Genomic DNA, 26,917 nt, shown 5'->3' with positions numbered 1-26,917 from the left:
CTCTGTAGGGTTTGATTACAAATGAATACACAGAAATGACAGGGTAAATGTAAAACCTAATTCAGAAGTAGATAAATCTGGGTCAGTGGGTCAGGTGTTGGTCCTGATGGACATATTCTGGTTTGGCAGGCTCTGTGGTATGCCCACAAGTCAGTTACTGTATCTCTAAATAGCTTATCAAAATTTCTCTTAGGGCAACCCCCCCCCCCCCCTTCCCAATACGTTTAATACCCCCTTTTCCTGTGGGGTATATAAAGACGTTGATTGAATCATTGCAGCAGTACGCCGCTGACAGACGTCAACATTTAGGAAACTTCAACAGAGCAAGAAGTGATAAAGATGCCAACCAGTAAGATAGTTATGCTTTCAACGAGCAGACCTGGTAAGAAAACTCAATTTCTTCTCCAGATGCAGATAACTCAGGATAACATGCTACAGTTCTCTTAGACGAATTGGTGTAAATTTATTAGGATTTGATTATTTTTCTCATATTTAAAATCGAGTTTAGTTTAGTTTTTTGGTATAGTTTAATTGAAACTCAAAAAACTACACACAACCAAAGTATCCAGAACAACATGCTTATTTTATATTTACAGGCACAAAGGCAAAAAATATGGTTTCTCTCACAGGTGAGTCAGTAAACTAATTCTTTTATTTTACAAAGTGAACTGTATTTATCTAACACAATGTTTGGTTTTACCCGCTGTCGCCTTAAAAATCATCATACCCTCTGTAATCGGACTTATTTCGTCATTCAGAAAATATCCCAGACTATGACGCCGACATCCCTGAGCCCACATGCAGAGCTGATCTTCTAAAATGTAAGAATAACAAGTTCTCGTATGTCACTGAAAAATTCTCATGATTCTGCTGTTTCAGTCAGGCTACATTTTCTCACAACCCACAGACTGGATCAACCTTTCCCTAGACGAAAAGACAGCCAACAAGATGTTGTGGATCAGAGAGGACGGATCTGGAGTATCACGTATCACCGATGATGTCGCATGTCCTGTCTTTGAAAGGCCAGAGAGATATGAATACCTCCCGCAGGTATTACACCAGAAATTATTAATTATTCTTAAAACCAGAAATATATTAAATATTACATATACACATTTTATATATGTAAATATTTAACTTTTTTTATTAAGTTAAATTAGTTTTCATTCTGCTCTACTTTAAGGTTCTTTGTAAAGAAGGCATCCTAGGCTTCCGAGCTTACTGGGAAGTGAAATACTCAGGATGGGTGGTCATGGGAGTCACGTATGAAGGGACAGGGAGGAGGGGAGGTGATGGACCCTGTGGGCTGGGAGAGAATGAACAGTCCTGGGCTTTTGGGTGGGGTGGATCCCACTACCAGGTGTGGTTCAACGGCGTCAACACAGAAATCTGGGATATTCCCCAATACACCACCATCGGCGTGTACCTTGACCATCCAGCTGGTGTCATCAGTTTTTATGCAGTGGAAGACGTGAGTGGAGGAGAGGGGAGCGAAGGCAGGAAAGAGGTCAGACTGCTGCAGCAGATGAAGAGCTCCTTCAAGGGGAGAATGTTGCCCGGTTTCTGGGTGGGACAAAAGTCATCATGTGTGTTAGTTAAACAAGAAAAGTAAAGAAAAATTGTTCTCAGTTTCCATTTCCTTACATTTCCATTCTTCATTGAAAGTATATATAGAATCGTAGGTTACGTATGTGTATGCATAATCTTTATTTATAAAAATATGTGTTTGTCAGCTGCTGTTTGCAACTTATTTACTGAGGCTTTTTGCTGTCAGTTTGCCAGGAAAAATGTCCAGCTATAGTTAGCCTAAATTTGTAGTGGTGGAAATATAATATAGTAAAAAAGAATAGTTAAAAACATAGATTACAATTGCATTACAGTTATGAAGTCCAAAATTACAATATGAATTAATACAATACGTGGTTACTCTAATGCTAAATAATACTGAACATGCACTTGTTGTGGTTGCTGTAGACTATACAGTATATTAGAATTTGATAGCCTAGATGCTGAGTATTTTGTTAATAATTGTCCCCACCGAGCTTAGTGGTCATGTAGAAATCCCACCTAGAGCATGAAGGCCGCTTTTGAGCTCTCCTCCTTCTTCTCTGCGAGGTTCGGTACCAGCCACAGTCCACGTTTAAATGAACAGGCTACATAAAGACCGGAGTCTCATGCTCGATCAAACTCGCACTTGCACTTTTGTTTTGGCATCATGGGCTAATTAGAAATCTATTTGTATTGTGCACTGTATGTTTTGGCATTTTTAAAATAAAAACTCTTAATTTTGTGTGACAGTAATAAAAATGTATTTGTATTTTTTAATATTTTAGAGATCCACAGATTTATTATTTAAAATAGTATCCAGATTCAAACTACTTTCATTTGGAAAATTCTGATGAGAATATTATTATTATTAAGTGGATACGAAATAAATAACAAATGAACGCATCCACCATAAAGTCTAGGATACACAGTGCAGACATGAGCACACACGTTTACACTACTGAATGATTTAAGAAGAATACTTTTTCAGCTTTACTGACAGAGAGGCCATGCTAAATATATTTCAGAGACACATTTTGTCAGGGCTCCACCGCTTTGCGCTATCCTCAGGTGCTAGGTCATGATTTATAAATGCAAACTTACAGCACAGGAACATTAATCAATGTCATGTGAAGTATTCAAATGTAATCATACCTTCAGCTGCTCTGGATCTTTCATTCTTCACTGTTAACACTGAGTCGAGGACCCAGAGGATTAAGCAAGTGTCATGAAAGCAGATCCTGGAAGGCAATAAACAAGATTGCATGTGAGCACACGAATAGGGACAATGAAATAGTATAGACGGAAGAGAGGAGTTGGACTATAAAGCAGAAGATTGGGGACTGAACTCAATACTAAGTCTATTTATAAGAAAGGTATCGGACGTTTTCATTGTTACAAAGTGAAAAAGGTCACTAGGTGTGATGTGTGGAGACACAACTGAACTGAACTGCAGGTTAACAGACAGTCATCTGACACTTTAGTGCCTGCTTCATTAAAAAAGACCTCTAAACCTGGGCGTGAGGAAAATGCTGACTTTGTCTCCCCCTGCAGATTTTCACCCGTGTAACATTATTTATGGAGCACCACAGCAGTTTATTATAAACTTTAACAATGCTAAGAGTATTTCCTGTACAACTGTAACATCTTTAGAGGGTAAACCATTTTTAAGTTGTCAGTCAATATAACCTTTAGAAAGTACACATGATTTTTATGTAGGAGTTGTTGGATATCTGACCCTTCTGTGATATTCTGATGGAATTAAATGTATTCCTGAATGTAGTATAAATTAGGACATTGTGAAGATAACCAAACATTTACTATTAATTAAGGTGAACATGCTTTATACATGATAGGTCTAGTTTGACATTTTGTGTGTTTTTGTGTTATTCATTTATTTAGTGAAATATAATTTTTTTAAAAACAATTTGTTTCACCAACCTTTTGTTCTTTGCGTCTGCGTCTGCGTCTGCGTCTGCACCTGCGTCTGCGTCTGCTTCTGCGTCTGCGTGTTTTCAAGTAGTAGATGTCTTCTTTCTGACCTGCCTGTTCCCTGACAGAGATGCATGGCTACAACCTGCATTTCTCAGATTATTTTTAAAGATTGCCAATACATCAAGCTTAGTAGAGTTTGAAACCTTTTTTTTCCCCAATCAAATAATTGTAACTTCTGTATCTTCTTTATGTGTCCACAAGATGGAGCCATGGTGCCAAACAAGGATTATTGTAATAACTCACAACGGACAGCCAAGTGTTTCTCCCCTGTTATATATAGATATCATGAGCAAATTGTTGGATGTAACAGTTTTATTCATTGTTATGAGAACAACACTAATTATGATTAATTTAATTTAACCCAGGATGTTTGACATAAACAAATGAAACAACATGAAAGTAATGGACCAACGTGTAACCATAAATCAGGAGAGTTAATAATATAATTTATTAACAGGCTGGCCTGTTCCTGTTCAGACATTAAAATAACAAAATACATTTGCAGAAGAAAGTCAGTCAGTTAGAAGTGTATCAGATGTATAAATGGTGAAATCCCCTTTCTGTCATAGCAAAGTATTCATTACATGAAAACACCTCATTTAGATATGACGCCATTACACAGATATAGATATACCTACTGTATATTACCCAGCAGACAGTACAGTAACTGGTCAGTTTATAGTGTAAATGATGACGCTGTTGCAGCATATTCTGGTGCTGAATTTCATGCTTAAATGAAGCAATGTAATTGCAGAAGGAATAAATAAGACTCCTCACTGAAGTTTGTCCAATGTGAAAGAACAGCCAGAGAATATCAGTTCCTCTGTGAGTCGAAAAGACTTCAGCACATGCTGCGCTGAACACAGCTCAAACATTAGCAACAAGCAATAAAATCTGGTAAAACAAGTTCATTTTAGCTGGCTACAAGATTTCTTCTTCTATAGGGACAGAAAAATCTCAAACACTTAACTGTAAATAATGTCGGTGACTCAAGTTTTCAAATCTCTCAGTAAAAGTCCCCAGATATTTATAGCTGCTCTCCAGTTCAATTTCACTATCAGATTGTTCAGTAGAGTTGTTTGGAAACAGCCTATAACGAAAACCTACAATTTATTGTGCCCTGACACAAAGTCACCAGCAACACACTCAAGTGTCCTTATGGGGGATCATTTATAAACGTGATAAAAAGTAGGTCCCAATATGTGCTATGTCACTCATGAATATTAGAAATGAAGGGATTGTAAAAGGTGACATTTCTGTGTATGCATTAAGGCAGAAACAATAGATTAAAAAAGACTGTGAAAACCAAAATCTATCACCTAAAATACCGGCTATGGTTCCCGAGCTAGTCCTTGTGAAATGTGGGAAACAAAAATTTAGAATAGAAAATTAGCAGGACTAAAAGGAAACTATGTGCTGTATCAGAGCATATCTGGCTGCTTGAATACCTTCCATGTAAAACTAATTTTCTGTTAAATTCAATTTAAATTTGTAATTTCAGAGACTCTATGAAACTGTATTTGTCCACATTATGGACCAATCAAAGACTAATCGCGTTAGATACACAAGATGCCAACTGAATTTTTTATTATGTTGCCAATGAATTTTTATCTCTGCAGAATTTAAAATACCTTTTGAGTGTCTTCTATGAAACTTAATAATCCATCTGCACATACTCATGTGCACATTACATAATCTAATTGTATTTTCTGTATCATGATGGTTTCTTTTATTTGATTTACCGTTTGCATCTAGTGCTCTCTCACCGTAACTATGCAAATAACCCCATAAGCCGTCCACTGACTTGTCAGTGACTGGAAGTTACATTTATTCTCAAGCTGAAAACTCGAGCGCCACTAGAAACTTTTGTTTGCTTGGGAGATGGGAGGAAGAAACCACTTTAATATCTGATCTTATCGTGTCTACGCCAAAAGTGTTTTGACTGCGTTATTAAGTTGGATAGCACGTCTCACACAACAGATATATTCCTATTTTAATCGATCCACTTGTCTACACAGTCTTATGTTGACTTGTGGTGGACGCAGCCTGACTTGACTCTGTCCAAAGCAGTGGTACAGTGGTATAGAGTTGACCAGGCTGTTTCCCCTGCTTTCCCTGTTTCCTCCATATAAAGACATGGCATGATTTAAATCCTCTCATATAAATTTATATAGAAAATGTGAATAGTAATAATTATTATCTGCAAAATATCTTTAGGAGTTAATACTCATGGGCATAGTGGATCTGTACCACATACAATAACACTGTATCATTTTAGTCAGCAACGATGTGAACTGAATGATACTGCTACAGTATATTGATGCCCTGGGGCCATATTACAGAAACTTTCCAACTTGCAGATACATATCTTAATTGTTTTTGAAGAGTTAGGACCTATTTTATTTTTTTCTGTCTACTCTTGATTGTGGTGATATTGATTGTGTACATGCATGCTACTTCCTCCACCTCAAACACTCTTTATTACAATGCATTGCACTTTATCTGAGGAGATCATTTCCTCCCTCAGCACAGTGAATTACAATAAATGAAAAGATGGGTCCTCTTGAAATGATAAATAGGAAGTGCATTGCCTCCCATGTAACTACAGTGGAAGAGCTGGTTTCAGGCGCTGTGCCACCCAAAAAGTAATACATCTCCACTCCTCTCAGTCTTGTATTCTCTTTCTGTCTGAGGTCTTTTTCCCAGACACATTTCGAACATTTCAGCTATAGATACCCCCGACTCACTGGACTGACATGCTTGTATCTTCAGGACGCAGAAACTTCTTCATAGGGTAACATAATAAAAGTAGTGTAATGTTGCCAGCTGACCAGCTACAGCAAGACCGGCTTTCACTCATCTTTGTGCTACAAAATGGGAACATCGAACTATTTAGGAAGCAAAATAGTAGTGGAGAAATCCAACTAAGTACATTTAATTAGGTACTGTACTTAAAGAAACAGTGTACAACTTTCTAGATGAACTTTTCCCAGAGATATGCTCCAAATCATACCCTAATATGAACAGGTGCCATCCAAGCCGTCGCCATTCTCACCAGTTGCTGAACTCCATTATTTCAGCGTGATTAGTGAGATTTGAAGCGTTCTCATTTATTGTAATTTTAGCTTGTGACAATCTGTGAGGGCTGCAGATCAGGGACAGGAAGGGCTGGGGTTGATTTCTAGTCATGGTACAGTTGCTTAAGTTGCATATGCAGTAGCTTTAAGTACAGAGTTGCTTTTTATAGATCAAACTACCCAACAAAATATCCTCTATACTGTTATTATATTATTTTTAATATAGATTTTAACACGAATCCACAGCACATAGAGTTAACTAAGAATGGCATTAATACTAAGAGCAGCTTGTCTGGCTGTTTCCAAAAGAAACAAACTCTGCAACCAGCGAAGACTCCAGACAGTTTCTGCTCCCAGCTTTAAAAAATCACAAAAAGTTTTATTTTATGGTGCAAATAGTTTGTTTGGATTGTTGTTGTTTTTTTAAACACTTTAAAAATTAACAACATTCAGAGTCTGAATAAAACAAGGTCAACCACATACTTAGTTTTTTTTGCAGATCACTTCTACGGCCAACCTGAAATATTTAACACACTATCAAGTGATATCCTAAAAGAAACCTCAAAAATGATTCACAAATGTGTGTTTATGTTGCATTCAGTGTAGATGTAAAGCGGTGATGGACAGATTAACTGGACACCAGAAGGCAGTAGATGAAGTGTCAGAAAATGGGTCAGTTGATGGTCATCTCAGTGTATTCTGTATTTCTCCAGTGAACATTAGAGCTCAAAGGCTTTAGACAGCCCATTAATCTCATCATAAATGTGTAAGACCCCTTTCAGCACCAACTCACCCTCTTGTCTCCTCACCTTAGCGCGCTCTCACTCTGAGTGCTTCTCTTGTTGAACTCCTTAAGGGTGTCGTCAGTCTCTCCTGCACTTCTCGCTCACTGGAGGGTGTGGGTGACTCGAGTGCCAGGAGAGCTTTGAATAACACGGGGAGAGGGGAGAAATAAAAGGAATAAGCACCACAAGCCCTCAGTCTTCCAGAAGCAAAGAAGAAGACACAGGAATAACCATGCCTGAGCCGGTCCCTGCAGGTATGGAGATACTTTTTGTGAAAGTATAATTTATTGTAATTATTCTGGAGACTGGGTTTCAGTGGCTGTGTTGATGCTTCAGTTTGGGTAGTGAGGTACATTTGTATTAAATATAATAGAAATATGTAAGATTGTCACAGAAATTAAATTATTCTATTTTGGTATATGCTCACAATTAATGTGAATTATATAGTGCATGACAAAAAAAACTACGGAGTGGTGTAATAGGGGAACTGTATTCTATAGCATGAGTGGGAAGCAGATCACAAGATAAAGTGATTTACTTTAATGCCCAGTCTACTGTTCTGGGGGAGGAGTGATGAGAGTCAAGAGGTCTAGAGTCACGAGTTAAACCCTATGTGACCCACGGTAGCAGAACATGCTGTGAGTTCAGCGGCAATTTATTAAGTGCACCTGGCTTAAACTAACCAAAACCTCCCTTTGTGATGGTGATTATGTTTAGCTTTAGTAGAAACTATTTTAGTGGAGCATTGACTCAACTGTGTGGCCATTTTCAAGGTTATAGTTTGGATTGCTGTTGAACTGTGCTGCATTACAGACAATTGCCACTGTTTAGCTGAGGCTCACTGAGACAAACTAAATAATAGAAACACCTGTCTTTACAGTGCAACATGATCCAATTCAGCAGCTCAGCAAATTCCTTACAGTTGAATCAACACCTCTCTAAAACAGTTTCAACAAAAATGCCATGCAATTATCCACTGTTCAACATTATTGTACTTAAAACAATTAGTTTACAACATGATCCAAAAGTGTTAAAAGATTCCACCCTTGGTGCCATTTAAACTTCAGTTGCTGGACACATTCGGCATCATCTGGTATCTGTCTGTAAAGAATATTTATAAGGCCATAAATTTTCACATGGCCAGCTGCTATGACATCATCAGGGTCAGTATGTTAATGACATCAGCCCAGAGATCTGGGACGCTTCCAGCTGTGGAAAAGTAACTCCAGCAGGTTCAGAGGTGGAGACTGTTACACTGTAGGTGTATGGAAGACAAAACCTTTCCACACTGGCAGACAAATGCATAACTGTATAAATTTTTACTTACTTTACTGTTGCAACTTTTAATTTTGCATGAATAATTTCCTTTTTTTCATAGTATATGTAGCTTGATGTGGGAGTCTGTAAAATACATTTAGCACCTCTAGTTGAATGCTATTTTCTCATAAACAGTTGATTGTTGTCTTTTAGCTCTGCGGAGCCATTTGTTCACCTCTGTGACCCAGTGTTGCCCCTAAGTCACTGAGGTGATATGTCACAGCAGACAAGTCTATTATGGGGGTTGAGTTTTGCAGGCCAAGAGTGTGGGAAGAGTGTTGAGCCCTCTCAAACCATCCATCTAATTTCTGCTGTGATCACGCTGTAATGGTGAATGCAATAGGCTTTGCTGGAGCTGTTAGCACATTACCCCTAATTCCGTGTTGCACTATTTGTTTTTTATTCTCTGCATCTGTCCCTGGGCAAGTCTTTTTTAGGATCTAAGCAAGTCCCTTTTTATTTTTATCCCGGAAACATAACCAGGCATCACTTTTATTCACCATATACAGCCACAGAGTTTATCCGTGTAATATCGATTCCACTTCTCCTTACTATATGCCTCTACCACCCGCTGCTTTATCATTCCACTGCAACACTCGGAGTATGAGGCTCAGATAACCAGCAACTATTCACTGTATACATCAGCATGATGGCTCTGCGTGTGATGTTGGAACAGTTCAGTACTACAGACTGTCAACATTTTCACCCTGAGGTCACAGTGTAATGCTACTTACTTTCCACCGTGACTTATTTCTGTATTTACACACAACATGAAACATTTTAGCAGACAGATGCCAATCTCATCTAACAGCCAAAAATAGTGTTCATCGTTTCCACTTAGTTTTTTTTTTCATATTCCTCATATTTCATAGTTTCATGGTGTATCAAGTTTTGCTGTAACCCTCCTACAGTCCCAGCTAACATAAATCATCATGCAATCTGTCACTTTAATCAGACAAATAGAACAGATAGTTCCCTTATGGTCAGCAGGCCTGACACGCCCTTCTCAATGCTACGTTGCTCAGTGTAGTAAATCAAAAACATGACAGCTTTCAGTGGTTTGAAGCTATCATATGATTCATGGTCGTAACTCCTTTCATCGTTGTGACCTGATGAAACACCATGAGGGCAAGTTGAATTAAAACTGCTCTGTGAAGTTCCTCCAGTTCCCCAACGCTGTTTATCTACTACTGCACGACACAAGAACCACAACATTAAATGAGCAAGTGATTACACAGTGTGATTGACACATCTGTCTTTAAGTAATGAATTACTGTATATGCAGTCACTATCAGTACATAAGGGAAAAAGTGCATTTGACATATGTTAAAAGAAGTTCTAAAATAGAAATTAATTTGCAGGCAGACATTCAAATTTTATTTAAAAAACATTTTTTTGATTGTTAAAACTGTGTGGTATATTGCCCACTGTAGCACAAACTAGATACTGACAAGACGGTTATTGTAACTAAAGATAATAAATAAGAAAAGATATATATATGTTTCATATAGCAGATTAAAACCAATCATGTGTTCATGAGATTACTTGGAAAACTTCTGGCATACTGCCTTGAGACAACCTAGAGCTCCTGAGAGGTTTGATAAGGTCAGGTCATCTAATAGCTGTCTTTATGTTTGGGTTATTACACACTCAGTAAATCAGGCTGTTGGTGGTAAATAAACAGTGCAGTGAAGACCCGAAGTATCTAAACTGACTACAAAAAAGTATTTTGTAACTTATGCCCCGAGTAATAAACTGAAGGTAGACAAAGACATACAGCATGTAGTACTGCCGGGAGCTTGGTTATGGTTAGTAACAACAAAACAAAAAGTTTCATTCACTTTTTGTCTATACACTCAACAAGCATATTTTCCAAAGTCATACTAATAGTTTTACATCTACCACCACAACTCTGAAAACTTCTGCCAATACATGAAACTGCAGAAAGTCTCTAAGGGAAACACAGATACAGGGAAGAACAGCTGTTCTGAAGTTCATTCTTCAGCTTTATCACAAAGTTGTTGAAGATGATCAAGATTCTTGGCCCGAGTGGACTGACTTAGCAGATGCTGATGCAGATTTATGCTCAGCACAGGTGTGAAATCCTCTCACAGTGTGTCTAAAGCTCTAGTTTGTACAGTATGTCATTAAATTGGGCTTTTTTGTACCAAGAAAGTAACTTAGTGTATGCCACTCTATGGCTTTTGTTACTTAAGAAACCAAATGAAGACTTCCAACACATGAATAATTTAATAATAAAATAAATCATGTTTTTTTTTGTCACAGCTAAGTGAATATCAAGCATTTCATGACACCTGTTGTAGTCTGAAATTTATAAGAAGCCTCAAGTGATCAGTAAAGCAAGTAGGTCAAGCGAGGTGACTATTCAAGGAAACTATGTTCAACTTAAGAGAATGTGGCACGACTTCAGGGAGATCATAAGACACCATCTCTGGCCTTTATAGCTCCTGCAGTGACCCCCTCTCCCCTGGAGACACTTGGTGCACTGGGCATATCATACACCTCTATTTCAGTTGAGAATTTCCTTTTACCAGATTTGGGCCTCAACAATTACACCCATAGCACTCAACACTCAAAACAAATTGACTGTCTGCCTTTTTCTGAAGTTCCAGTTTGGCCAGAGAAAAGTGTCGGTACGATTACTAAACATAGTGTGGTAACTTTATTTAAAAAGGCGGTGACTAAATGAATCTAAAGTGAGTCAACAATCTAGATCAAGAGATCAAGATCTAGATCACTGTGGCCATTTTGCAGAATACATCCATTTACCTGCTAGGTAGTGTTTAAGACTACAGGCCCGGAATTACATCCAGACGTGTAATTAACAGATTAAAAGACAATGGTAATATTTTGTAAATATTGTATAACTGTATAGATAAATAGTGTATGTGATGGTTCTAATCACCTTCTTGTTCTGTTTCTGTGTCTGTTCCGTAGCTAAACCGGAGGGGGATGGTAAGTCAGCTGCACCACAGCATTTTGCCGACTGACCTTTGTGTGTCGTCCATTATCACACAGTGACTTGATTATAGCTGTCACATTTTCGCTTTTCACCCACATAACCAGTCAACTGTCTGAGTCAAGCAAATGTTTTGACTTGGGAGGGTGTTTAATCAGCATGAGCCAAGTCTTCATTTATTAACTTTACTTTTTCTCATGACAGCATCTTCATATATATATATATATATATATATATATATATAAGAAGAAGAAGAAGATATGTCAATCACATTTGGTCACATAACATGAAGCTGATGGGGATGATGCAGTTATTTTCCCATTTTGAATCAGTGTTTGCACTCTTAGCCTACAGCAACACGTCTTAGCCTGAACCACGTCTACACTGTGTGGTGGTACGCTTTGTACTCGTGTTGAAAAAGACCTTAGTATGTGCACACACGTGTCATTTTTATTAGACTTTATCACTAATTGATTTACTATTACTAATTTATTTCTATTATTATTGCTATTGTAATAATATTGTAAAACAAAATCAGCAAAGTGACTGCACATGTATTGTATGTGATGTACATAACAGCATCAGGTTTCTGTTGTTTCCTTTCATTTGGTCTTAAAGAGACATTAAGCTGATGTATAGAAGACAAGCTGTTAAGAGTGTATTCTGTTGGGTTTAACTAGTTGACTGTTTGTCTTTGCAACATTTCTGAGTTTAATGTGCTCTAAGTCTCAGCATCTTTTTCTTTCCACTCACCTAACTTTGGTTTTTATTTGCCTCACCCACCTGCAGCCAGACGATTATAGGCATCTTTTAGTAGGAGACAGTAAAAACTTTCTACTGACTTTTCTCTAAGGTTAAATAATTAAACTGCATACTGGATTTCCATTTAATTTTTTTAGATGCATTCCCTGCAGATGAAGGTAAGACAGAAGTCTGGACGCAAATAGTTTAACTAGTTGGTTTAATATATAGAGCAACTGTATATAAACCAAATGTATTCACATAAGAGTGTATACATAGGTCACATTGTGTGTGAGGATGACAGTATCTGCATGAGTCTTTTAGTTTTAATGAACTTTCAGGTTGGTCTCTGTTGACATACATAATGTTTACATGATGTATTTTTGCGATTTCCCAAAATACATGAATTAATATGGTAAATTAATACATTCACTATTTTACCACTTAAAGTATGGGTGCACATTTTTTCAAGTCTACCTTAAAACAACACATGGGTGATCACTGTAAGAGGCTAGTTAGTAATTACATCTACTAAGTAGATACCTTTCAAAGTTGAAGCTGTTATGTTAATACGTTTAGCATAGAAAAAGTCTGTGGTTTTCACTTGTGACAGCTTCGAGAAAGGATCTGTTAAACCATCTTTTCCAATAAAACCTCTTTCAGTGATGCTGCTGTCATCTCACTATTGTTTTAAGACAGGCTTGAAAAATTGTGGCCTCATGCTTTAAGTCCATAATTGTGAGTGCTGCTAATCAATGGACTTCATGTTAAATGTTGTTTTTAATTTTTTGTCTCATACACACATATACTGTAAAGATACTCTATATGTTATGTGTGAAATTAACCTTTGGTTTGGTTTCATACTATGTGCAACACACCATTTTGCAATGTATGGCTGTATTCCAAAGTAACAAACTGTTTGCTATGTTTTTGTTTCTGTGTGTTTCTACTGTGAGCATTTTATTTCTTCCACTTATTGATATATCTCTGCATGCAGCAACCCTAAACATGTCAAAAAGAAAGTATTTACCTTGTTAGTGCAGAGTTTATTCTGATGATGGTGCATGATGCTTCCGTTATTTTTGTTCATTTGCCTCTGTTGCTACTGTTTGTCTTCTTGTGCAACCACAAATGTTTGCTTCGTAGCTGCTTTTTTTCAGTGTCATTTGCTTCCTTGTCTGCAGCAGATTCAGATGGTGATTGGGATGGTAAGAAAAGATTGACATTTGTATTCACCTGTCTGTTCAGAATTTAATTTTGCTCCTCTAAAAGTAGGATTTGAGTGTTTTTGGTATTATGTGCTGGTCAAGATGTCACATAATATGTGAAGTGTTACTTGGGCCTGGTTGTTTTTTATTTATTATTTGAAATCACGTTGACATCGATTTGGACTGATTTTTGCAATTCTTCAAAAATCACTTTACTCCACCATCCCTTTGTTAACTTACACAAGTGTTTATTAGGCTGCTTGTCAAAAAAACAAAACAAAAAAACAACACGGAGTTGCAAGAGAAAATGTGATATGCAATATAAATGCAGGGCTTGCTACAATATTGTGTCTTACTAATCCCATGACAATCCTTCCAGAGCTTATATAGCCCACACCTCAGGTCTACAGTTCACCTGATGCAAAACAAGGACCCTCTTGGAGTGTTGTCATGTGTAGTAAGCGACTGATGCTGTGCTTGTTTGTTTCACCTGTTTTGCTCAGTACCAGTTCATCAGACATCTCACTTACAAATTATGCTGTTTGTGTTCCCTCAGCAATTCAGGATTTATTTGTCCTTATGAAGATTCTTGATCTTTCCATCTGAGATCATCTCTCTTTGCTCATGTCCCTCTGGCAGTTTAAACAGTGAGAGTGGAAACACAGCTGTGGTTCATGTGTAACAGTTATCATGAAACAATGGCAGCTGTTGCGAACATACCAAGCAATAACATCCCGAGTGTCATATGTTGTGATGACACCTTTATAGTTGCTTCTCAACTTAACATTATTCTGTATTAGGAAACTGCAAGAAGAGCTCAGCCGTGACATTATCCAAGACACCAAAGTCCACGCATCAAAGTCAGTGCCTTCAAACAGCTGAAGGCCTGCAGATTGTCTACTTAGTGGACCTGGTTGTGTATCATAGCCATTAAAATAATGCTCAAGTCAGCACCTTAAAAATGTTTGGGTTGCACCCCAACCCAGATTTTACAAGTGACATTAAAGCTCTGTTATTCATATTACGAAACTGTCCCTGTCCTTCAAGGGCACAGCTACCAGAGTGGTAAGTTGGACGTGTTCTGTATTCAGACTGACTAGGAGCACTTTGGAAGGAAAAATGGTTATGGAAGCACCCAGACCTCCTGTCAACTGAGAAGTCAGTAATCTTGCAGTAATGCAGTGAACATAATCCCATATCGAGGCGATACCACAAAGCAGGGTAGGCCAAGTTCTCCAATGTGGCATCTATTTAGGTCTATTTATGTAGTGTATTGTGGTAAGACATGGTTGATAGACTAGGGTACACACAAAAGGAGTTGGTAACCACAGACTTCACTACAGGCGATAAGATTGTTAACTTAGGGAAATTTGCTGCTGAGCTAAAATTTGCTCCGAAATGTTGCTGCTGAACCAAGAGAGAGGTCAAGCAGCTGGGTTGAGGTCATTAAATGTTAAATTTGGTTGCTGCCCTGGTTGTTACCTCTATAAATTCCTTGGGAAATGGCTCCTGTGGTACTGGTCCACCACCTACAGTATACAGTTGCCAGTTTCCTACATTTAAGATTTCCACCATGCTCTGTCCGCAACATTTACTAAACTGCCAAGAGATTTGACTCTTGATATTTTAGCTGGTTGTTAGTACGACTATCAAGCTGGCTTTAATCCAAAGATAGCAGCTGAGGAAAAGTTCAGACATGATATTATCTTTTTTAAAGTCCTTGAATGTGGAAAAAGGGATTTTAAAATCTGACTGGTGGTTGCATGAGATTTTGAATAAAGCTTCTGTGTCTTCTTGAGACATACTTTAACTGTAATTACAAAGAATCAGGACATTTTCACTCTCTACACACTTGCAATTGCTTTTGATTAGATTTTTTAATGTCCTCCATTACTATGTGTTTGATCCTCAGCACTGACTCCAGCTTGGGTATTGCACCACACTGAGCTTGCCATCAGCATGTCTATTAGAGCAGAAGCTCTATGTGGGAAGTTCTTATCATACCAAGGCTGTTTTTAAGCCATGCCCATGGGGGTATAGTGTGTGGGGGATTATCATCACTTGGCCAACTGCAGACTGGTTTGTGGGACTTGCAGCACTGCTGCTTATGAACCTTAGCAAGAAGTTACTGCCAATTAGCTAAAATAAGATAAAGCTTTTAAATGTTAAAAGAGCAACGTGAATGAATTGCCTGGAATTGAATTAGTCTTGGGTTATCTCGTGAGGAAAATGTAAAAAGCTGCGATACAATAAACAAATAATATATAAACACATCTTTGACGTCACACTTCAGTGGTTTGTTTAGGTGGCCTGGGGTGCACATGCTCAGTACTATGGAAAGTAGTTGCCTCCTTTGTGACAAGCAGCCTTGGAAGATAAGTCCAAATAAATAAGTCAAGGTAATTTCAAATAATAATTCGAGTTCGGTGATTAAAGGTACGGTAATCAATACATTTGATCACATTATGTTGTGATTGATAACAGCCATGATCTTACCTTTATGTGTAAAGTTGTGATTGCATTTCACTGTGTGTCGTATTAATTAAATAATTCTTTAGAATAATACAATTGTAGTTGCTGTCCACTTGCCTTGTTTTTACCTCATGAGTTTACACAGACCTATGGTACAGTATAACAGCTAATTGTTATGCTTCCATATGTTAAATGGGAGTATTTGTTTTTCCCAGCCAGAGTGTGGCTGCATGCAAATAATGTGATGCTAAGAAATGCAGATGTTAGCATCCTATGGGTTGTAATGTGATAATCACTAAAGATGTGTTCTGCAATGGTTAATATATTGATAAAAACAGATTTGATTTGTTGGGACTAAGTATCAACAAGGATTTTTTTTATTTAAGACATGGTCTTAAATTAGATGCTGCTAGAGTTGTTTAAAGATTTGTACTTTGAATATCCAATCTTTGATATGGGTAGAATGCGCTGATGTATGAAGCTCAACAGGTGCGCTCGCTGTAAGCAGTATACTTAGCGCAGTCAGGGTATACTAATACATCCTGGACCTCATCATTTGATAATGATATTTTGCTGTAGTAATTATAAATCAACTGTTATGTATCACATTTGCTTAAGAAAACATGGGACATATCTTGAGAACACATAGCAGTCAGAAATAATTGAAAAATAATGTATCCTTTTATTGTTATGTGTAACCTTTGACAAAACCACAAAGCCATAGCATGTAAGTGTAAATTGTCAGTAGCGTCTAACTATATTAGAATAATGTCAATGGAAGTTTTAGAGATACATTTGGAGTAAGACTTGCTTAATGTGCTTAAAATCAATGTTACATTGCAGGAAGTGGTCACATTTGAAGTATTAAAGAAATGCATTTGGGATTAGAGTTTACATTTATTATGTCTGATAACTGCACTACAGCATATGCACAGTCAGTATATAGAGGAGTGATTAGGATTTTTTATTTTGCTGTTTTTTTCACTGTCTCTTTTGCACTTTTGGTTGCTGCAAATTGTGGTTGTATAAAGAGGCGTTGAATAGTTCTTTCTTTCTTTCTTTCTTTCTTTCTTTCTTTCTTTCTTTCTTTCTTTCTTTCTTTCTTTCTTTCTTTCTTTCTTTCTTTCTTTCTTTCTTTCTGCCTTTCTTTCCTTATTTATTTTGCAGTGGCTGTAGTAGATGACTCCCACAAAAAATGAATTAAAAATGAAAGAGAGAACTCATTTTTATGTTCCTTATTTTCAGAGTCTCAGTCGACTGAGCTCACTGGGCTCTTCGTTGAGAAACCTCCAGAAAGTGTGGTCGCTGTTGCAGGTTAGAAATGCAAATGGATGTATGAATAATAACAACAATACAGTCAAGAAATAGTAGTATTTCTTGAAGTGTAACCTGTTAACTTGGGTTATATGAGATAATTGTCGTGAATTGCAGGAACGGATGTTACGTTCATAGCTAAGGTTGACTCAAGCACCCTGACCAGGAAACCCACCATGAAATGGCTGAAGGGCAAGTGGCTGGACCTGGGCAGCAAGGCTGGGAAACATATGCAGTTCAAAGAAACTTATGACAGAAATACTAAGGTATGTGTGCAAGAAAGGTGCGTGACATGATCTTCTTTTAAAAATAGCTAAGTAATATTTAGTAATATTCTCTCCTCAAGATCTATACTTATGAAATGAAGATCATCAAAGTGGTCCCTGGTGATGCTGGGGGCTACAGGTGTGAAGTGACTGCAAAAGACAAGTGTGACAGCTCCACCTTTGAAATCACTGTAGAGGGTGAGTGAAAATGGACTCTGGCCCACTGAGACTGCGATATTCCATCCATGCTGATGTTTTGATCTGATCCAGCCTTAATTTGCGTTCTCTGCAACTTCTCTCATTACAGCCGCACAGCATGAGGGGCAGGAGGATATTTTGTCTGCCTTCAAGAGAGCGTAAGTGCATTGGGGTTTGTGTTTCAGCCAGTAGTACTTACTGTATGTGCTCATGTGCCCACACACAAGAGGAAAAATATATACTGTGTGTAGACTATTTATAACATGTTTTCCAGTGTGTAAGTGTATGTGTGTGTGTGTGTGTGTGTGTGTGTGTGTGTGTGTGTGTGTGTGTGTGTGTGTGTGTGTGTGTGTGTGTGTTTGTGTCTTTTAGCAAATATCCTATAGCACAGTATATGACACAAAGGTAAATTTGATATCTTGCCATATCAGAAGATATGAACTGGTCTGTTTCAATACACTCAGGGATGCTGGAGAGGATGAGGGTGACTTGGATTTCAGTGCTCTCCTGAAAGCCACTAAGAGGTGAGACACTAAGTGTTATTTGGTTTATCAAGCACCCAGTTTGAAATGTTTGCTTTAAAAAAATCCTTTATGCTTCTCCAGTTCTGTTTGTACACGTATCTATTTTCTTCAACTGACAGGAAGAAGAAACCCGAAAAAGAGGAACCAGCTATAGATGTGTGGGAATTGCTTAAGAATGCCCATCCGAGCGAGTATGAGAAAATTGCCTTCGAGTATGGCATCACTGACCTGAGGGGCATGCTGAAACGTCTGAAAAAGATGAAAGTCGAGCCCAAGCATAGCGAGGGTAAGTTGGGTCAGGTGATGAGCAAAGAAAAAGAGTGAAGAAGAGCGGCATTTGAAGTATGAAGGAATTGAACTGGGAGGTGAGATTTGACCTCAGGAGGGTAGAGATGGATGTACAGCAGGAGAGAGACAAAGGAAGAAAGACACCAAGAAATTGGACGGGGAACATAAGAGAAGGAATGTTTTCATGAACTGATGAGCTGTTCAGTCATAATTTATCCTCTTCCTGTCCCCTTTTCTTTTCTTTCTGCACTCCCAGCTTTCCTGAAGAAGCTCGAATCTTGCTACTCAGTGGAAAAGGGCAAGAAAATTGTTCTGAGATGTGAGGTAGTTGATCCGGATGTCCAGGTCAAATGGTTGAAGAACGGCCAGGAGATCAAACCCTCAGCCAAGTACATGCTTAAAAACTCAAACGTGCACATACACCACTGATTTTTAGTTCACACTGATTTTTTTCAGTGTCTTTTTTCACCATGCTAAGCAACTCATTAGCTTAATTAGACAGAGGCATCGGGGTGTATCACGTTAATCATCAAGCTTAGACGGACTCGATGGTAATGTCTTAAAAATATCAAGCTAAAATTATCGGTGCCACAAAGTCATGCCCTGAAATAATGCTGCCATCAACATGTTTTATTTTTAGGGGGTCATAAGAAGCCTCCCAGGGGCTTAAGGAAGTTGCACTGCCTTTTGCCTGCTCTATGCAGACTATACACCCCAGGGACAAAGACCTCTAAAAATAAAGTACATTACATGTAGAAACTCTTAATATTGCAAATGACCATTGCAGCTGGAAAAGACTGTGTTTAAAGGAATATTTACATAATGAACATAGTACATCATAATCACTTTAGCACTGTATTCCAATAGTAATAATTCAAAAGGATACCTGATAATTAGAAAACCCTGTTGCAATGATGGTAACACAGCTGAAGATGTGTTTTATCTAATGAAGAACAGCAGGTCAAACTATACACTGCAAGTTTATATGAGCCAGGTGAAATAATGCATTGTACACAGTTTGACCCATACACTGAACGTTTTGACATTTATTGTTTTTAAGGTATGTCATGGAGGCAAACGGCAATGTCAGAACCCTTACCATCAATAAGGCGACTCTGGCTGATGATGCTGCATATGAGTGCGTGATTGGTGAAGACAAGTGTTTCACAGAGGTGTTTGTCAAAGGTGGACTCTTTTCTCTTCGTGGACATTCAAGATTACACTATGAATAGTATTTATGTATGACTTTATGTGAGTTATTTATTTATTATTTAATTTATTATTTTCTCCTACTCCTCTATCCAGAACCCCCTGTGACCATCACCAAACTGATGGATGACTATCATGTGGTGGTGGGAGAGAGAGTTGAGTTTGAGATTGAGGTGTCGGAGGAGGGCGCCCACGTCATGTGGTAAGTAAATATCACAGTACTTTGCAACATTGACTCAACTAGCTTGACTCAACTTCAAGTCATGGCTTTAATACATGCTAGAATACCACTTCCTGTTCTTCAAACAGAAAAAAGTAGTAGTATGTATTTACACTACTGAACTTAACTGCAGCAGTTCAGTCATTAAGTTTGGTCAGTCATTTCACTTTGCTTCTTGTATTTAAGGTGCCCATATTATGTAAAATCCACATTCAGGTCATTTTGGTACATTTACAGTATATGACTCTATGGTGCTTGTAGACATACACCAAGTATGTTAGAAGTGCAGTCCCTGAGTGGTCCATTCAAAATTCACTCTCGACATGACGTATTGTCGAGTCTCAGGGACACAATCCCTGCTCAGTCTCGGTCCCTGCTCAGGCTCGGTCCAAACACCAACCATGATGACCTCAACCGAACACTCGCAGTCAGACATTGTTCTTCCTCTCTACAGCAGACTCTGAATACAGCAAAAAAAGGGGCATTAGAGCACAAAGCATGGACATTGCTCAATTTTTGGACAAACTCCGAAGTCTCTCTTCTTCCTCCTTCCTCTTAGGATCTGAACAAACTGTGGATTTGTATGATTTTGATGGACCGGTCCAACAAACATTGTGTGCGTGTTTAGTTCCAACCAGTTCGTGGATGATGGATTAATTTCAGGACTGAATCTCAAAGATGGACTAATTCTGACTGGTTAGGACCTAAACCTTGACCTCATTCAAAGTTTTAAGCCATGAGTGTTACATACGGTGTGTTCACGCAAATTTTCAGACTTTCCGCTTACAATAATCTACTTGGATTTTCCACATGTACATATACAGTATGGGCACTTTAAACAACACACCATTTGTTCCTACATGTATGTGCAGTACATACATCAACCTGCTGCACTTTATCATATGACCTCACAAGGAGCCTGTGTCACATATTGAACCATGTACATAGTTGAATAGCTTGCAAAGTATACTTTCAAAACAGAACTTGAAGTGTTGTTTCTTATTTTCATTGTCTTGTGTGTAAAACTTGGATTTCTTTATTTCTTTATGTAAAAAAAGCTTGAAAGAATAAATCAATATCAGTTAGCATCACCAAAATAAAACAAAATCTGCAAAGTTAGATTCTTTCTTTACAGTGCGCCTAACAAACAAATAAGAAACGACTGATAAATATACATCAAGCACACTTTTACTGTTACGTTGTGTTAAATATTTTGCTATGCGGGTAAGTTATGTTTTTTTTTTTTTTTCAGGTTCTTTGAGGATCAAGAGCTTCACAAAGACAAAGATACCAAATTTCGCTTCAAGAAAGATGGAAAGAAGCACACACTTATCATCCAGGAAGCTACGCTGGATGACATTGGAATGTACCATGCTTGGACAAATGGGGGGCATACCAAAGGAGAGCTGGAGGTGGAAGGTACTATTTCAAAATATAATAATCACACTCAGTGCTATTTTTGAATTTCAAAAACACTTGTAATGAATTACCATTTAAAATAAGGTATTTGTTTTATCTGTGTATCCACTGTATGGTATTTTATGCACACTTACTATATTTAGTCTGGGTTTGCTGTCATTTAAACGTATGCAGCTCAGTGCAGAGGATGCAGCTGAATTTAACTGCTGGCCCAGGGGCTTAACGCCTGTCCTTACAAACAAACTAACAACTCATGGCAGTGGGTGTCAGGATGTAACCATCATGAGCTTTATACTCCCTCTCACCCTACTGTCACTTTCTGATTCCTGTCTCCTGCCTGATCCACTTTCTTGTGCTTTCCAATCTCTTGTTCAGAAAAACAACTGGAGGTACTGCAGGACATCGCTGATCTGACAGTCAGGGCTACTGAACAGGCTCTGTTCAAGTGTGAGGTGTCTGATGACAAAGTCACAGGAAAGTGGTATAAAGATGGAGTGGAGGTCTTGCCAAACAGTCGCATCAAAATGACTCACATTGGAAGGTACGGTACAGTGGTTTATAAAGATGAGGCAATGCATTTAGGCCATATAAACTATGTTGGGATATTCACCCAACTGTGAAGCATTGTATTAACTTCATGAGACAGGTGTTTACCCCCCATCAAACCCATTTTTGTTGTTTCAGGTTTCACCGGCTGATTATTGAGGATGTGAAGCCAGAGGATGCTGGAGACTACACATTTGTTCCTGATGGATATGCTCTGTCACTTTCAGCCAAACTCAACTTCTTAGGTGAGAAAAACAGCATGATTACCGCAGTAGTCATAAGAATACATAAATGATAAGAAGCTTGTGTAATACTGTCAACTTTTTTTTTTCCTCAATACAGAAATTAAGATTGACTATGTACCCAGACAAGGTAGGTAGCTTTATATTACCTTGAAAACAGTTTGAAACTTTTTAAAACAGTGTATTGTTCATATCTTATGAGAACATGCTTCCTTGTATGTTTTTTAACCAGATCCTCCAAAGATCCACCTGGATACCACTGGTAACATGGTGTCTCAAAACACCATCATTGTGGTGGCGGGCAACAAGCTCAGACTGGATGTGGAGATTACAGGAGAGCCAGCACCCACTGTTGTCTGGTCTAAAGGAGATCAAGTAAGGCTATGGCACTGAAGGTCACTCTTTGATATACAGTATATCTTGGAGCTCAATGAATAAATATATTCTTCTTCAACCAAATTAATAAATATATAAGTATTTGGATTGCATAAGTTGTTTTGAGTGCACTTGTGCTATTTATTTGGAACCAGTTAATCTTAACTATCACAACAGCCAACTTGAATATTAAAAGAAGAAATTGTGTGGAAATAGAAAAGCACCACTGGAATGTCAGACGGATATTTAGTTAGTGTGGTATTTCAGTATAGGATTTTTAAATCCTCACTATCCCCTCTACCTTTTTATCTGTAAAAAACCTTCAGCACAAGAAAAAATGTGTCACAGCCACAGGGGTCCAAGGAAAGAGACTGCTCTTGATGTTTTTAGTCAAAGAACCAAAGTTGGATACATCTGTTTCCTAGTGGGAGAGCACCATGCTTCTTGTTTTACCATTAATAATAATAATATAATAACAGAGGACTCATTTGTGTGCTACAACTGTTCACAAAATTACACAAAATACAAAATGACATATCATTGTAGTGAACCCATTCTCATTTTCTGTCCATTAGGTAATCACAAACGCAGAAGGGCGTGTAAGAGTGGAGGCTAGGAAAGACCTGAGCTGCTTCGTCATAGAGGGAGCAGAAAGAGATGATGAGGGTAATTACACCATCTGTGTTACCAACCCTGCTGGAGAGGACAAGGCTATGCTCTTTGTGAAGATTGTGGGTAAGTGAAGACTTTACATTAAAATGTGGTAAATAAATCAGGTCTTAACTTTGTGACTGATGTGCTGCAATATGGTTTGGTATTTTCTAAAACCTTATATTAAACCAAACTGTAATTGTATTTTAGATGTGCCTGACCCACCTGAGCATGTCAAATGCACATCAGTGGGAGAGGACTCCGCCACCATTACTTGGGAGCCTCCTAAATTTGATGGAGGTGCACTGATCAAAGGTATTGGCGTCTTCGGCATTTAGTACTTTACATACTGTAACACATAATATAATGTATACCATATACTATAAGATACATATCTAACTGTAAGGATTTTGTCTTGAAATTATATTCATGTACATGGCCACTTGCCATTTCCCCAATCAGGTTATCTCATGGAGAGGAAGAAGAAAGGTTCCTCCAGATGGACTAAGCTCAACTTTGATGTATATGAATCAACTACATATGAGGCTAAGAGGATGATTGAGGGTATTTTTTATGAGATGAGGGTGTTTGCTGTCAACAGCATTGGCTTGTCTCAGCCAAGCCTCAACTCCAAGCCCTTCATGCCTATTGGTAGGTTTCACTGCCATCTTTACTTTCTCTTTCTCAGCTATACTCCATGTCCTTGTCCCTCCATTTTGTGCATCACTCATATGCAGTCTACCTAGCAAGTAATTCTCTTGAGTCTGTCTCTCTGTCAACCTCAGCCCCAACTAGTGAGCCAACGCGTCTGACAGTCCACGATGTGACAGACAGCACATGCACCCTGAAGTGGCTTGCGCCAGAGAAAATTGGAGCTGGTGGCTTGGATGGTTACATTATTGAATACTGCAAAGAAGGAGGTGACCAGCCCACCAAACGTGCATGCAAAAAATATATCACAATAAAGTAACAAGACTCAAATCCCACTCACTTTGACTTACAGCATGTAATTCTCTTTTATTTTAGCAACTGAGTGGGTGGTGGCAAACCAGGATCTGTGTGAGAAGCAGGGATATGTGGTGCGGGGCCTCCCTGTGGGAGAAAAGATCAACTTCAGGGTAGTGGCTGTAAACATCGCTGGACGTAGTCCTCCTGCTATTCTGTCACAGCCCGTCACCATACGTGAGATTATGGGTGAGTCAGCCAGGCTTAGCTGTGAACAGACATGAGTCAAAGAGCACTTGTAGACTGTATTATCTGTTTGTGTCCTCTCATAGCAGTTAGTACTTGTTATGTTATCATAGTGTAACAGTGTATTTTAGTGAGTTTTTGTTTCCTGATACAGAATATCCTAAGATTCGCCTTCCCCGGGACCTGAGAACAAAGTACATCAGGAAAGTTGGAGAAAAGGTCAACCTGACCATCCCCTTCCAGGTAGGAATCAGGCTGTATTGTGTATTTATTATTCATTTTAGTTTATTGGTAAGAATTCCTCCTGTGACTGATGTCACTAATTCTGTTTCTGCAAACTTCCAACTCAAAATAGAAAACACTGCAAATATTAGCCACATATTTTAAAAGACAACTTGCAGCAAATCTGATGCATCCCATACAATAGAATATATTGTTGTCTACTTAGGGCAAGCCACGCCCCGTTGCCACCTGGTATAAGGATGGACAACCCATTGACCCCAAGATGGTCAATGTGCGCAACTCCAATGTAGACAGCATCCTCTTCATCCGCTCAGCAGAGAGAGAGCACACTGGAAAATATGAGCTGGTTCTACAGATCGAGAACATGGAGGATAGGGCAACTATTGACATCAGGATAGTTGGTAAGGACTTATTTTACTGACAACCTTATTTGTCCTATTTACCTAATAAACATATTTAAGAAATTATGAACCAATAGAAAAATGAATTTAGACTATTTGTAATTAATCACATAAAAAAGTGCAATGTTTCAATCTAAACAGAAAAGCCTGGGCCTCCATTGAAAGTGCGGGTGACAGACGTCTGGGGTTTCAATGCAGCGCTGGAATGGGATCCTCCAAGGGATGACGGCAACTGTGAGATTACCGGTTACACCATCCAGAAGGCGGACCTGAAGACCAAGGTGAGAGAGACAAAGAACAGATAGTATAATGTTTCAAACTTTGGTTATCGCCACAATAACCCTGTGAACCTGTTTACCACCAATTGGTGGTCTTGTGTTTTGGGCTTACAGTGGAATGATCTCCCTGTTCCTCTCTCTTCAGGATTGGTTCACCGTTTATGAACATAACAGACGGCCAAACTGCACAGCTTCAGATCTGATCATGGGCAATGAATATATGTTTCGTGTCTACAGTGAAAACCTCTGTGGCCTGAGCGAGGAGCCATGCCACAGCAAAAATACAGCTGTCATTGCCAAGACAGGTGTGACAGTGTGTTTGCGCGTGTATGCATATGTACATATGTTACGTACGGGCTATGCGTGTGTATGTGTGTTTGTATTTAAAATAGAAATTGGAGACATCAAGTGAAATGTGCCACCTTCCCGCTCTGATTAACTGAGGCTGACTAAGTTTGACTGCCCTCCCACCCTTCTCTGCAGGCCTGGTGCAAAAAACAAACCCCTACAAGGAGAAGGACATGTGTTGTGTGCCCAAGTTCACTCAGCCCCTGGTTGACAGATCTGTAGTTGCTGGTTACAGCACTGCCATCAGTTGTGCCGTCAGAGGCTTCCCCAAGGTAAACAGGCATGTTTAAAATAGCCTGTGGAGAGTGATTCTTAAGAGGAGACAGACAAGACGTGTCATAAGTAAATCAAAGCCTGAAGTTTGCTGCAATGGCGACTGAAGCTACCTACAGTTGCTCTTTTCATCAACAGCTTAATTAGGACAAATAGTGTCAATTTGTGCATAATAAATCTATTTCATAATATCTAAGCATGTTTGTTTTAATAATTTCACTTTTCTTTATCCTACCTTCTGCAGCCTAAAATTATCTGGATGAAGAACAAAATGATCATTGGTGAGGATCCCAAGTTCTTGATGCAGAACAACCAAGGAGTTCTGACTCTGAACATTCGAAAGCCAAGTACCTTTGATGGAGGCAAATACTCCTGCCTGGCGGTCAATGAGCTCGGCCAGGACGAAGTGGAGTGCAAACTGGACGTCCGGGGTAAGGACAGAAAGGAGAGGGGCACAAGTGGCAAGGTTCACTTAGGCTCTAGTATATCTTTGGTTGTGCTGAACACAGATGATTATTAGGTGGTTGGTCTATTATGTTAATGAAACACGTTGTTACATTTGGGCTTTTTTATTATTATTATTCTTATTACAACAAAACCTAACTTGAATTCTTGGCTGTGTCTCCCCAACAGTTGCAGTAGATCCAGAGAAGAAGTGAGAAAACTGAAGAGCAAATAATGTGAAATGATATGAACCAAAAAGTGAATGAACAGTGAGTGTCAGTATGTAGACGGCACACTGTCAACAGTGAAGCAAATAAAATGTAGTGGTATGTGCTATAAATAACTCTTTATTTTGACTGTATTTCAT

The 26,917-nt window shown here is 38.5% G+C and overlaps 2 protein-coding genes across 5 annotated transcripts; both read left to right on the top strand.

Moving 5' to 3' along the window:
* The first annotated feature begins 613 nt into the window (after positions 1 to 613).
* LOC113156619 (stonustoxin subunit beta-like) lies at positions 614 to 1,650 on the top strand. The gene is made up of 4 exons (XM_026351857.1): positions 614 to 629; positions 759 to 821; positions 908 to 1,050; positions 1,184 to 1,650. Exons 1-4 carry the CDS (start codon positions 614 to 616, stop codon positions 1,610 to 1,612), a joined length of 651 nt encoding a protein of 216 aa, XP_026207642.1. The 3' UTR covers positions 1,613 to 1,650.
* Positions 1,651 to 7,523: 5,873 nt separating this feature from the next.
* mybpc2b (myosin binding protein Cb) lies at positions 7,524 to 26,893 on the top strand. 4 transcript variants are annotated; one of them, XM_026351870.1, is made up of 30 exons: positions 7,539 to 7,656; positions 11,678 to 11,695; positions 12,599 to 12,619; positions 13,628 to 13,648; positions 17,366 to 17,434; positions 17,552 to 17,700; positions 17,781 to 17,898; positions 18,008 to 18,056; positions 18,363 to 18,422; positions 18,542 to 18,708; positions 18,967 to 19,099; positions 19,771 to 19,895; positions 20,016 to 20,121; positions 21,392 to 21,558; positions 21,934 to 22,099; positions 22,243 to 22,349; positions 22,447 to 22,476; positions 22,579 to 22,721; positions 23,297 to 23,456; positions 23,583 to 23,687; positions 23,835 to 24,023; positions 24,158 to 24,292; positions 24,399 to 24,566; positions 24,718 to 24,806; positions 25,012 to 25,207; positions 25,349 to 25,488; positions 25,631 to 25,790; positions 25,969 to 26,105; positions 26,351 to 26,537; positions 26,740 to 26,893. In XM_026351870.1, exons 1-30 carry the CDS (start codon positions 7,635 to 7,637, stop codon positions 26,763 to 26,765), a joined length of 3,363 nt encoding a protein of 1,120 aa, XP_026207655.1. In that variant the 5' UTR covers positions 7,539 to 7,634; the 3' UTR covers positions 26,766 to 26,893. The 4 variants fall into 4 exon arrangements, with proteins under 4 accessions (XP_026207657.1, XP_026207655.1, XP_026207654.1 ...); XM_026351869.1 differs by having other exon boundaries at positions 13,625 to 13,648; XM_026351871.1 differs by lacking the exon at positions 13,628 to 13,648.
* The last annotated feature ends 24 nt before the right edge of the window (positions 26,894 to 26,917 follow it).

This window comes from Anabas testudineus, chromosome 19 (genome assembly GCF_900324465.2).
Source record: "Anabas testudineus chromosome 19, fAnaTes1.2, whole genome shotgun sequence".
Classification (NCBI taxonomy): Eukaryota; Metazoa; Chordata; class Actinopteri; order Anabantiformes; family Anabantidae; genus Anabas; species Anabas testudineus.
Note: the sequence above shows the minus strand (reverse complement) of the source record. Positions and strands in the feature narration are given on the sequence as shown.